This window comes from Giraffa tippelskirchi, chromosome 2 (assembly GCF_054371585.1).
Source record: "Giraffa tippelskirchi isolate mGirTip1 chromosome 2, T2T-mGirTip1v1.2.pri, whole genome shotgun sequence".
Classification (NCBI taxonomy): Eukaryota; Metazoa; Chordata; class Mammalia; order Artiodactyla; family Giraffidae; genus Giraffa; species Giraffa tippelskirchi.
The window spans coordinates 89379608-89391892 of record NC_137276.1 but is presented as its reverse complement, the minus strand read 5'-3'; the positions used below and the strand labels follow the sequence as shown (position 1 = coordinate 89391892).

Sequence of the window (12285 nt, the reverse complement as noted above, 5' to 3'; positions counted from 1 at the left end):
CTCTATCTGTATTATTCATTCTTTCAAGGAGGAGCTACATCTTATTTATCTTTGCATCTCCCGTAGGAGCTAACATAATGTCTTGCACATAGTATGATCCAATAAAAATGTGAATGAATAAAAGTAAAGTTTGTTTTATATTTTCAATTTTTTTCCAGCAAATAATCAAGATAAATGTAAATAATTTCTTCTTCGTTTTCCTTATTTTATAGAAAATGTCCTTATTATCTAAACATAAGAAATACTTTTACTAATAATAAATCATTGTAAATTTCAGGCATTGGCTGCATATAGACATTCAAGTGATTGATTAAAATGTTTCTTCTATTAAATTATTACATTTCTGGAGAAAATTACATTTTACTTAAATATTTATTAAATGTCAAGTTCAGGGCAACCATAAACATAATAGAACATAGCACGGTAAGGCCCTTGACCTTGGAGTGCTTTCAGTCTACTGGAAGAGGTGGTCAACACATAAATTTAAGAATTACACTGAGACTACCATTATCAAATGCAGAGTTTTGCAATAGAGCATTGCTGAGAGAACCTACCATAGAGACACAGTCAACAGTTTTCTCTGAGGAGCAGAAAGTCAAGAACTTAAGAACTTAGAAATGGTAAGATGCTTTTATTCAAGACCAGAAATAGACAACACTCACAAGTAATTTACTGTGGAATCATGTGATTATATCTTAGTAGAAAATATTAATTATACAGGAGTAGTACTCATATTATATAATGGTATGTAATCATTCAGTGGATATTATGTTATATGCAAATGTAGCCCTTATACAAAAATTCAAAATTCTTCCTTTCTCCCTTTCTAGATAAAGGTCTTTTTCTATACCTATATACTTACACTGTTGTTGTTATTTAGTTCTAAGTCTTTGAGACTCCATGGACTGTAGCCTATGAGTCTCCTCTGTCTATCAGATTTCCCAGGCAAGAATACTGGAGCAAGTTGCTATTTCCTTCTCCAGGGGATCTTCCCAACCCAGGGATAGAGGTTTCCTGCATTGCAAGCAGATTCTTTACAGCTGAGCCACCAGGGAAGCCCCTTTGTTTTGCTTATGTGGTCTAAATGGATTTGTCTGTTCAGAAATTCTCAAGTCTCCATTTGAATTTGGGGTCAAAGTTAATAAAGTTATTTTTTAAAATCTGGATTTTAAAAAATGGACATGTTGATATTAGTGGATATATGCTTTATTAGTCATATCTCTTGCCATAGAATATTCAAAATTTAAAAATTACATCTCCAATTACATTCCTCATATTTTTTTTCTGAAGTAAAAAATCTGCTCTCCCCAAAGTTATAACTCAAATTCAGAAACTGCAGATATTCAGAGACCTAAACAAATATTTTTTCATACACTTCAAAAACATGCCCTTCCTTCTCTTGGCTAGAATGATCAAGTTATGCATTGAAGTATATTTCCATCAAAAATAACCTTAAACAATGCATTTGTGGCACAGCCTTAATATGATTCTTACTTGTGTACTAATCTGGTTCAATCTAGATTTTCAGTGTAAGATTGATAGGAGCATTGGTGTGGCAAGATAATTAGTTTTGGTTTCTATTCTCTTTTAGAGTTTAGAGCATACTAGTTCCATATTTAAGACTTTCAGAACTTACCGAACTGAATGCAAATAATTCAGTGTGGGGTCTTAGGATCTTCAGACCAGATTCTGGCCTCTTATTTCAGTCTACTTGCCAACTACCCGCTGCATAGAGCATGCATTTTATCCAAACACAAATTATTCTTGCTCTTTTCTAAGCATGGCCCCTTAATTCTAATATCCATGACTTTACTCATATTATTCCCTTGCTCATAAAATTTCCTACTTTTCTAAATGCTTTATTTTAATCCATTCTCAAACCCCAGCTCAAATATAGACATTTCTGGAAAGACTCCGTGTTCCTTAGAAAGAGTATAGTCTCCTTCTCCTTCATGTTCTGTAGAAATCTATTTGTGAATTCTGTTATGATAACTGTCATTCTCTGATTTGTGTTATTATTAGTGAACATTTATCATTTGTCCACCACTAGACTGTAAATTCACTGTTCATATTGATGGCCCAAATATGCTCAATGAATATTCTCTGAAAATTGTTCTTCAGCAGCAACTCTGGGAAGTATCATGATTTATGCTTTGATTTGTAAGCTTTAAAATGTATTTAAAGCACTTTTTTTCTCATGGGTATTTTTAAACTCATACTTGTTCCTAAAGGAATGATTCAGATTTCAGACCATTATTTTGGAATTTTATATTCTTAACTTGCCCAAAAGTCATTTGGTAGATTGTCTCTCTTGTGCTCCATTGTTATTACTTTGCTTTAGACGACTTTACAGAGTCAAAATGTTTCATGAAGGAATAGTTCTGCATTATACTCAACTATTTTTATTCTCCAACAAGACAGGTTTTTTTTTAACCTTTGCTTAGAAAATCTTAGTGTCACGCGAGTGTATGCTCCTCGGTTCTTGTCTCGTCACAACAAAGATTTGGAGTGACGGACATTAGAGCCCTCGGCGGGTCACGGCTCTCGGGTCTCGCACAGACAGTGTTATAGCTCTTAGATGAATCAGTGTTACAGCTCTATTTTATTTAGATAATAGCAGGAAAATCCATCCTCGAAGCATGAGGGCCTGCCAACCGTCGACCCAAAGACGCGAAGAGAAGAATGCCCCAGCGCGTGGGAGAGAAAAAAAGGGGGAGGGAGAGCGCGTGGGAGAGAAAAAAAGGGGGAGGGAGAGCGCTTTGGCTCCGCTTTTTATATGTTTTTTTTCCTTCCTTGAGCCTGCCCTATGTAAATTGGGCTTAGCCAGGAGTGCTGTTCTACCTGAAGTTCTCACTCCGGTCCTCGGACCTTCCTTTGTTATATTTTCGCGGGCTTTTCCCTTCCTTGTCTTTTAGCCACCGCCATTCTGGACTCCTGTTTCCTATTCTACCTACCTAACATTAGTTTTAAGGTTTAAGACTATAGTTCTAAGTAGATGTGAATTTATATGATGTCGCATTCTTTACATTTTTATTATTTTTTTTAATGAAAAGAATAACTGAAGTTAGAGTGAATTAGTATTAACTGACTAACTGCCACAAGGAAGTTATGTTTCTGTCTTTATGTATCAAACAAACAGGTCTCAGTGTTACACTTTAATAAGATTAGGAGCATACTAGAAGCTATGAACAAAGCATTCTTTTGTATGTGTGAGGACTATACTAAGAATATCTTCCTCCAGGAAACTGGAGGAGATTGAACTACAGAGCCTGAGATAGAAATGATAAGATTTATTTTCATCTATTAAACTCATCAGGGTTTGGGGTCTTTACTTGGATTCCTGTCTTCTGCTTCCAACATGCATTTTCACTGCTTTCTTCTGAGTGTGACTTAAGGAATTGTATAAAGAAAAGTGTTACCCCTATGCCTGGGTGCTAAAAGAGCTTGTTATTTTTCTGGATGAAACATAAAACAAAAATCCTCTCATCTGAATTTCTAGCTATAGATGCTAGAGTAGCGGCAATGGAGAAGTGTGATTTATTATTCCGTTAAGGATATGATACTTTACTTACAGGCTTTAGGTACCACTGCTTCAATTTCTCAGTGATGTAGGCTTGCTTATTCAGATAATAATGAGTTATTACTGATACATTAATAGCAACTCTTAAACTTTATGATTTTTTAAATAGAATTTTATAAATCTTTCTGACAACCAACTGGTGTTCAAGCACTTGAACCTGAATAAAAGGCTCTTAATAAATGACTAGATGCCTTGTAATTCCATGCCTTGGAAACACATTTGTTTGAATCAAAGTTTTTCTCAGCAGAAAATCTGTATTTGAAATTAATTATCATAATTCATTGTAATTTGCATAAAATTTGATGGGAAAACATTGTCTTGGAAATTCTTAGGATTATAGTCTGTAGAAAGCGATCTAGCAATCTCATTACTTTATGGGCCATGTAAACATTCATCAATTTTGCCAAATACAAGACATGCAGTTTTTTTCTTTGTAAGAGAGAAAGATTATACATAAACATTGTTTCTTTCAGATGATGACTCATTGATTCACAAGGATGGCTTCCGTATGGAATGTAACATCTAGTATAGGGAAATTAATCTTGGGAACAAAGAGATTTTTGAGAAAGCATTTCTTTCTGAAATTGCTTTGAAAGTGAAAGTTTAGTCTCTCAGCCGTTCCAACCCTTTGCAACCCATTCACTGTAGCCCACCAGGTTCCTTGGTCCATGGAATTCTCCAGGCAAGAATACTGGAGTGGGTTGCCATTTCCTTCTCCAGGGTATCTTCCCAACCCAGGGACAGAACTTGCATCTCCTGTGTCTCCTCCATTGGCAGGCAGATTCTTTACCGTCTGAGCCACCAAATGTTTTACGTTACAAATATGACTGATGTTTCTGGTGGGCATTTGAAAATTTTGACTTAAGTACAAGTTTCTGGTAGTGCTTCTACTAAAGCAACAACAACAAAAAGCTGTATTCTCTATTTCTCTTTTCTCATCACTCCTCTTTCATCTCACAGTTCTTTACCAAACTTATCATCTCTACAAGGACAAGATATTTTTCCCTTGGCAGAGGATAGAAGACTTCATGAAGGGGTTCAACCTCTGAACAGGATCTGAACATAAGGGGTTGGACTTCATAGCATAAAAATCTTACATCTCCACATGATAAATTACCAGTGCAATTATGATAGTTATAATAAAAGATAAAATGATGAATTTTTAAAATCCGAAGTGCATTAAAGGCTATGAGAGCATAAAGGGAGAACTGAGCTATCTTCACAGTGAAATTGATGTATGAACAATTATGTTTAGAGCACAGATAAAGGGGGTAAAGGCATAGGGAACTGCATAACCAGTTTAAAAAAAATAAGATACGTTTAGTAAGATGTAAGAAGTAAAAAGAGATAAAAGCTTTTGAGAAGAAAGTAGCAACACAGATGCTGGCTGACTACATGTCACCCTAAAGTAGACTCTCTAAAAGAGTCAACCAGGAGCTGCCAGTGGCCACTCCTACTCCATAATTGATGGAAGAAAGTCCTCAAGGAATCCTTATGTTTACTGTCAATGACACTGATGTTGACTGTAGACCATGAAAGGTCCATGGTCTAGGGCACAAAAGTCCTGGGAAAGAACTTGTATGTGTTTTGTTTGGTTTTAGTTTTTCATTTTTTATTTTGAATCAAATACTTCTTTTTGGGTAGTTAATAGTTGTGTTAGTCTCACAGTTGTGTCTGACTCTTTATGGTGACATGGACTGTAGCCCACCAGGCTCCTCTGTCCATGGATTCTCCAGGCAAGAATACTGGAGTGGGTTGCTATTCCCTTCTCCAGAGGATCTTCCAGACTCAGGGATCGAACCCGGGTCTCCTGCATTGCAGGCAGATTCTTTACTGTCTGAGCTACAGGGAAGTACCTTATGTAGTTAATAGGCAAGAATAATTTATAATCCAATCAAAGTAACCAAACCAGGTAATCTGGCAGAAAATATAAAAGAAATATGCAATCCAATAAGTGACATCATACTATATGACTGAAAGTGGCATGATTTTAAAAGTGAGCTGCCAAAGACAAATACTTTTCTGCATATCTCCAATACTAAACAGGTAGCAGAGCAGCTTTGAATGACCAAGAAAAAAATTGATTCTAATCAGCAAGTAGCAAGTATTTACATGTATCTGTTAGTATATTTATTTGAAATTTGGAAACAGGAGAAAGGGACTTCTCCATCCTTTTTCACAAAAGCTTGACTTTTTGCTTATCAGACAATTTTTATAACCATAAGGGCAGGACAAAAATCAAATTGTAGAATTTTATTCAGTAAAGTTACAGATAATTTCTGTGTCGTGCAATGGATTAGACACCAAAGATTATGGTTTATGGCTCCATTAGATATTTACCACTTAATTTTTTTTATATAAATTTCTTTATTTTAATTGGAGGCTAATTACTTTACAATATTGTAGTGGTTTTGCCATACATTGACATGAATCCACCACTGGTGTACATGCGTTCCCCATCCTGAAGCCCCCTTCCACCTCCTTCCCCATCCCGTCCCTCTGGGTCACCAGCCCCGAGCACCCTGTCTCATGCATAAAACCTGGACTGGCGATTCGTTTCACATATGATAATATACATGTCTCAGTGCCAGTCTCCCAAATCATCCCACCCTTGCCCTCTCCCACAAAGTCCAAAAGACTGTTCTATACATCTGTGTCTCTTTTGCTGTCTCGCATATAGGGTTATTGTTACCATCTTTCTACATTCCATATATATGTGTTAGTATACTGTATTGGTGTTTTTCTTTCTGGCTTACTTCACTCCATATAATAGGCTCCAGTTTCATCCACCTCATTAGAATTGATTCAAATGTATTCTTTTTTAATGGCTGAATAATATTCCATTGTGTATATGTACCACAGCTTTCTTATATTTACCAGTTTAAAATAATCTAATTTAGCAATTTTATCTTATTTTGATAAGCTTCCCATACACACCTAGTTTCTCAAATGATCTTTGATCTGTTTTAAATGTCTTGTGTGTATGCTGAGTCACTAAGTCATGTCTGACTCTTTTGCAACCCTATGGACTGTACCTGCCAGGCTCCTATGTCCATGGACTTTCCTAGGCAAGCAATAATACTGGAATGGGTTGCCATTTCCTTCTTTAGGAGATCTTCTCTATCCAGGAATTGAACCCATGTCACCTGCATTGGCAGGTGGATTCTTTATCACTGAGCCATCAGGGAAGCCCTTTAAATGTCTTACTGGTCATTTAATTAATAAGCAGAATCAAATCTTTAACATGACTTCATTTTACGTTTGCAAGAGTCATGATTTTCTTTAAAAAAAATATGCTTTAATATAGTCTCACAAGGGAGAGGACACTAGGCTATCATTATTTCCCCTTTGGGTTTTAAGTTGCTCCTTAGTTTTATTTTCTGCTTTCAAGCACATTGTTGTAACAGTTTGATACCTACATTAATGTGAGAATTGTCTTGCTGTCATGTGTGTTACTTTATGCTTGGAAATTATAATCACATTGATTGAGAGCCCATTCCCAGTTCTTCTATGTGTTAGCTTCGTGACACAGGCAATGACTAAATTTATCTGATTTTCCCATCTCAGTGGTAAAATGAAAGACCTCTTGCATAGTGTTATCATGAGAATTTAAAAGGAATATTTCATTTTGAGTGCCTAGCAGGTGTAGAACATAGGAGGAACATACACATTCTAATAGTCCTATTTGTATTGAAGTTAATGCCTTTATTTTGTTGGTTTCAGGTAAGGATTCATAATTTTCTCTGACATGTTTATTGAGTACTGAACACATCTACAGCTCAAACATTGCTTTTTTATTGTTCTAAAGTTTGCATTTTTTTCAATTTTTATAGGGAAATCCTTTTTATCCACTCCAAATATTTCGATTATTTATTTCCTGTTTCTCCATTCTAGGGTTTATAGATTTTTTTTTTTTCTCATCAGTATGTTTGAGAATAAGAAACCTGCATGCCTTACCTCGCCCTAACCTCTCTCCCTGTCAGGAGGCAACAGAGTGCAGGAAGTCTTCTCTTGATGGTTCTTTAAGGGCAGATGAAGGAAACCCTCTTCTATTTATGGGAGGTGAGGAGCATGGATTTGTAAAGCAGCCTAATTCTGGTTTTAGCTAACAAGTGTATTTTGACTCACACTCAATTATGACTCCGTTTGTTGGTTTGTTTTTCACTCATAAAGGTAACCTTTTGATCTTCACTGTCATTTTCTTGTATTATTTGTTAATTTGTTCAAGACAGATGTTGAGACATAAGGTGCTTTTATAGGAGCACCTAAGATACCCAATACCTATCTCAATTTCTTCCTTTTCATTAGACATCTTTCATTTTCCCTAGTCTCTTGACAGTTCTTTTTCTGTCTTGGACCACAGATAGTCCATGGTTGTCTAAGGCATTCATCATTTTTGGGCATTACCAACACTAAAGTAACTTAGGTATCCCTTAACTGTTGATGTTACATACTTTTATCTAGAAAAAGAACACCCTAAGACAGATGGGCAGAGGTGTATTACTGCTAATTTTTATGTACACTTAATAATGGTCATTTGTCACATAAAATTTACAATAAAATTATTTCCATTTTAGAAAAGAGAAAAAATTGAGTCACAGTAACACAACCTGAGCAGTGTACAAGGCTCAGAGCAAGAGCGCAACAGTTTGACTTCAAGAACTTATCTTCGCTACCGTGTCTCTCTATGTATGAGACTGCAAAAGCAAAGAGGGGCTAGGGGCTTGTCTGTCATTCAGAGGATTTGCTTATATGAGCTCAAATGTTTGTTGTTCAGTCACTCAGTCTGACTCTTTGTGACCCCACGGACTGCAGCACGCCAGGCTTCCCTGTCCTTCAGTATCTCCGGGAGTTTGCTCAAATTCATGTCCAGTGAGTCGATCATATCATCCAAACTTCTTACCCTCTGTCGCCCCATTATCCTCCTGCCTTCAGTCTTTCCCAGCATCAGCGTCTTTTTCAGTGGGTCAGCTCTTGGCATCAAGTGGCCAAAGAATTGGAGCTTCAGCTTCAGCATCAGTCCTTCCAATGAATAGTCAGGGTTGATTTCCTTTAGACTGGGTTGATCTCCTTGCAGTCCAAGGGACCTCAAGAAGTCTTCTCCAGCACCACAGTATGAAAGCATCAATTCTTCAGTGCTCAACCTTCTTTAGGGTCCAACTCTCACATCAGAACATGACTACTGGAAAAACCATAGCTTTGACTAGACAAACCTTTAATACCTTGCCTAGGTTTGTCATAGTTTTTCTTCCAAGGAGCAAGCATCCAATGTTTACTAACTATGTAACTTTGACAAAATTTATGTAACATCTTGGAGCCTAAAGTTTCTCATGTGTTCAATGGAACTATTAATACCTGACCTGCATTCTTGCCAGACTTATTGGGAAGGTAAATTTTTTAAAAAACTCTTAATTCATTTCATATGTTGTATCTTGCCTTGTTCCAAAAGGATTTAAAGCAGTGTGAACATGCCTATGAAAGTTCTTTCTGTTACATTTTAAACAGCTGAATGTAATCATTGTTTATAAATGTAAACCCTAGCAGCAGCAGCAGAGGTGAGCATATACCTGCTCCAGGAAGAAAAGCACCTCTGTCATGGCAAGTCTTTCACTTGCTGGTGAGGAATATTTTATGGAAACACCCACCATGGTTGTTGAGAGGAAGTGAGGATTTCTAATGCATTGACTGGCCTTTTGTGCTCATCGTGATTCAGAAGACATAACTAAGTAAATATAAATCATATGATTTCAGAATTTTGAAAGAAGCTGAAAACTCAGCATCAGAGAAGATGGAAAGGGGTGGCAACAACCACATAATTTGTGGTGGGATATGGAAGAATCTCATTTTAAGGACAGATAAATAGAATTTGTGCAACAGATATGAGACAGAAAGTGCTGTGAGAGTCAAGGCAAAATAATAATAATTTAAAACGGCTGTTTTTGAAAGCTACATAGCTTCCTGGACGTTTCTCCAAAACTGCTCTGTTTTCTTCTACAGTTAAATTTCCAGAAATGTTTATAGTTCAACAACACATGTGAAAAATTGTTCTCAGGGAATAAATGACCCATTTGTATTCAAACCACTGATGTTAGTAATGTGCAAAGTAAGTGAATCACACCAGCCAGTGGGTACTTGTAAACCAGTTTAGCCACAAGTATTACAATATAGAAAATAGATGCCAGTTTTAAAGGCACAGGAAAGAGTATGATTCTGGTAATTAATATTCCATTGTTTCATACTGGCATACTTTATCAGAATATGAAGTAGAATGAAGAGACATTTTCCTATATCTTTGGAATGTTTGTCAAAATTCAATTATATATAATAGCATATTTTTTAGGTGAAATGCATTTTTAATTAATTTCCAATTTCTGTACTGAAATAACATTAAAATAGAGAAATAAATACGTAGCAATAACAAAATGAAAAATTTACTTTCTGCTACTAGAGAATAAGAACACCTTTACTGTTAAAAGCATGGGCTTCTGAGTCACCAGACTTGGATTTAAATCTCTGATCTGCCACTGTTTGCTAGCTATGGACCCATATGTAAATTACGAAAATCACCCATCCCTTTATTTTCCCGTATGTAACATTAATTTCAATTAATAAAACTAGTAGATCTAAATGAGATATGTATGGGGAACAGATTGCATAGTGTCTGGCTCATGAAGCTTAGTAGATAGTGTATATTCTTCTAGTTATTTTGAATGCTATTGGAAAAATTCTAATATTTCTCTTTATGGGCATTAGACTGTCACAATGAAGACTTGGTGCCTCTTTATAAAAAAAATAAAAATAAAAACTAGATGGTAATAAATCTGTTAAAGCTATGAAATCTTAATCGGCTCACACATTTATTATGTAAAGAGATGACTCATACATGTTTTCATGAGATACATTTATGAGAGAGAAAGGAAAACTGACATTTTTGTAGCGTCTACTATATATTCTTTGTATATAGCATATAGTGCTTTGTTTCCAGGGTTACTGTGAGATTGGTATTATTATCCACATTTTATAGAAAGATTACGGATATTGCATTTAATAAAGTTGATTTTCCAGTCTATGCAGAGGCAAGATAACTGGTAGTGGTTAAGAGCATGAATTCTAGACTCAGCCACTTAGACTCTGGTTCAAAATCTTTCGATGAAATAGTATATTTTGAGCACCTGTGACATAGCAAGTACTCCATAAACAATAGCTATTATCACTAAAGAATACCATTATACTTATAACTGCTGTTTTTGGAAAGAAAGTTATATTCACAGCCTTCAGCTGAAGAAAATTCAAGTAGCTGCCTGCTTAATGCTGTTTGATGATCAAAGGGAATCTTGCATCTATGGGTGATGTTCATCAGGTATTGGACAGTGGCTAGCTTTATTCTGACCAGACTGGTTGTGAAAGATGTTGAATATCACCTATGCTTCTAACTATTTGGCATAACAGTGTGATCGATATTGCTATGTGTGCTGGGTGATGCATGAGGGAGACTGAGTTGGTGGATATTTCAATTCTGACCCAGATTTAATCCCTCAGCCAGGAAGATTGCCTGGAGAAGGGAATAGCTACCCACTCCAATTTTCTTGCCTGGAGAATCCCATAGACAGAGGAACCTAGAGAGCAACAGTCCATGGGGTTGCTAAGAGTTGGACCTGACTGAGAGATTATCTTTCACTTTTATCTTCTGTTCTTCTCTTACATGACTGGGCATGTTCCATTATTAAAGATATAATATATCAGACAACATGAGCACAAATGAGATGTGCATGGAATAATTGACAATTTAAAAAAAAAATTAAAATTAAAAAAAAGGCTTGTTTGAAATTATGTTAACAAGTAACACAAAATTATAGATGGGTGGTTTCTCCTTTTCTTTGGTTAATTCCAAGGACCATTAAGATTATTGCAGTGATTGTCATCCATCTGACAGTTAAAAAAAGAAAAAGAAAGAAAACTATTCACCATATATAAAATCTTAGCTAAGAAAGCAGAAATCAAATTGCCAACATCTGTTGGATCATCGAGAAAGCAAGAGAATTCCAGAAAAACACCTGCTTTATTGACTATGCAAAGCCTTTGACTGTGTGGATCACAACAAACTGGAAAATTCTGAAAGAGATGGGAATACCAGACCACCTGACTTGCCTCTTAAGAAATCTTCATGCAGGTCAAGAAGCAACAGTTAGAACTGGACATACAACAGACTGGTTCCAAATAGGAAAAGCAGTATGTCAAGGCCGTATATTGTCACCCTTCTTATTTAACTTATATGCAGAGGACATCATGAGAAATGCTGGGATGGATGAAGCACAAGCTGGAATGAAGATTGTTGGGAGAAATATCAATAACCACAGATATTCAGATGACACCACCCTTAAGGCAGAAAGTGAAGAAGACCTAAAGAGCCTCTTGATGAAAGTGAAAGAGGAGAGTGAAAAAGTTGGCTTAAAGCTCTCCATTCAGAAAAGTAAGATCATGGCATCTGGTCCCATCATTCATTGCGAATAGATGGGGAAACAGTGGAAACAGTGACAGACTTTATTTTGGGGGGCCCCCAAATCACTGCAGATGGTGACTGCAGCCATGAAACTAAAAGACATTTGCTCCTTGGAAGAAAAGCTATGACAAACCTAGATAATGTATTATAAGGCAGAGATATTACTTTGCCAACAGAGCTCCATCTAGTCAAAGCTGTTGTTTTT

At 36.2% G+C, this 12285-nt stretch overlaps 1 protein-coding gene across 1 annotated transcript in view; it reads left to right on the top strand.

Moving 5' to 3' along the window:
• The window catches only part of LOC145539817 (beta-adducin-like), a 117439-nt gene extending 107060 nt beyond the window's left edge, over positions 1–10379 (top strand). The window contains exons 3-4 of the mRNA XM_081573989.1: positions 7564–7642; positions 8158–10379. Coding sequence (XP_081430115.1) covers positions 7564–7642; positions 8158–8174 — 96 coding nt within the window. The 3' untranslated portion in view covers positions 8175–10379. The remainder of the gene's footprint in view (positions 1–7563; positions 7643–8157) is intronic.
• The last annotated feature ends 1906 nt before the right edge of the window (positions 10380–12285 follow it).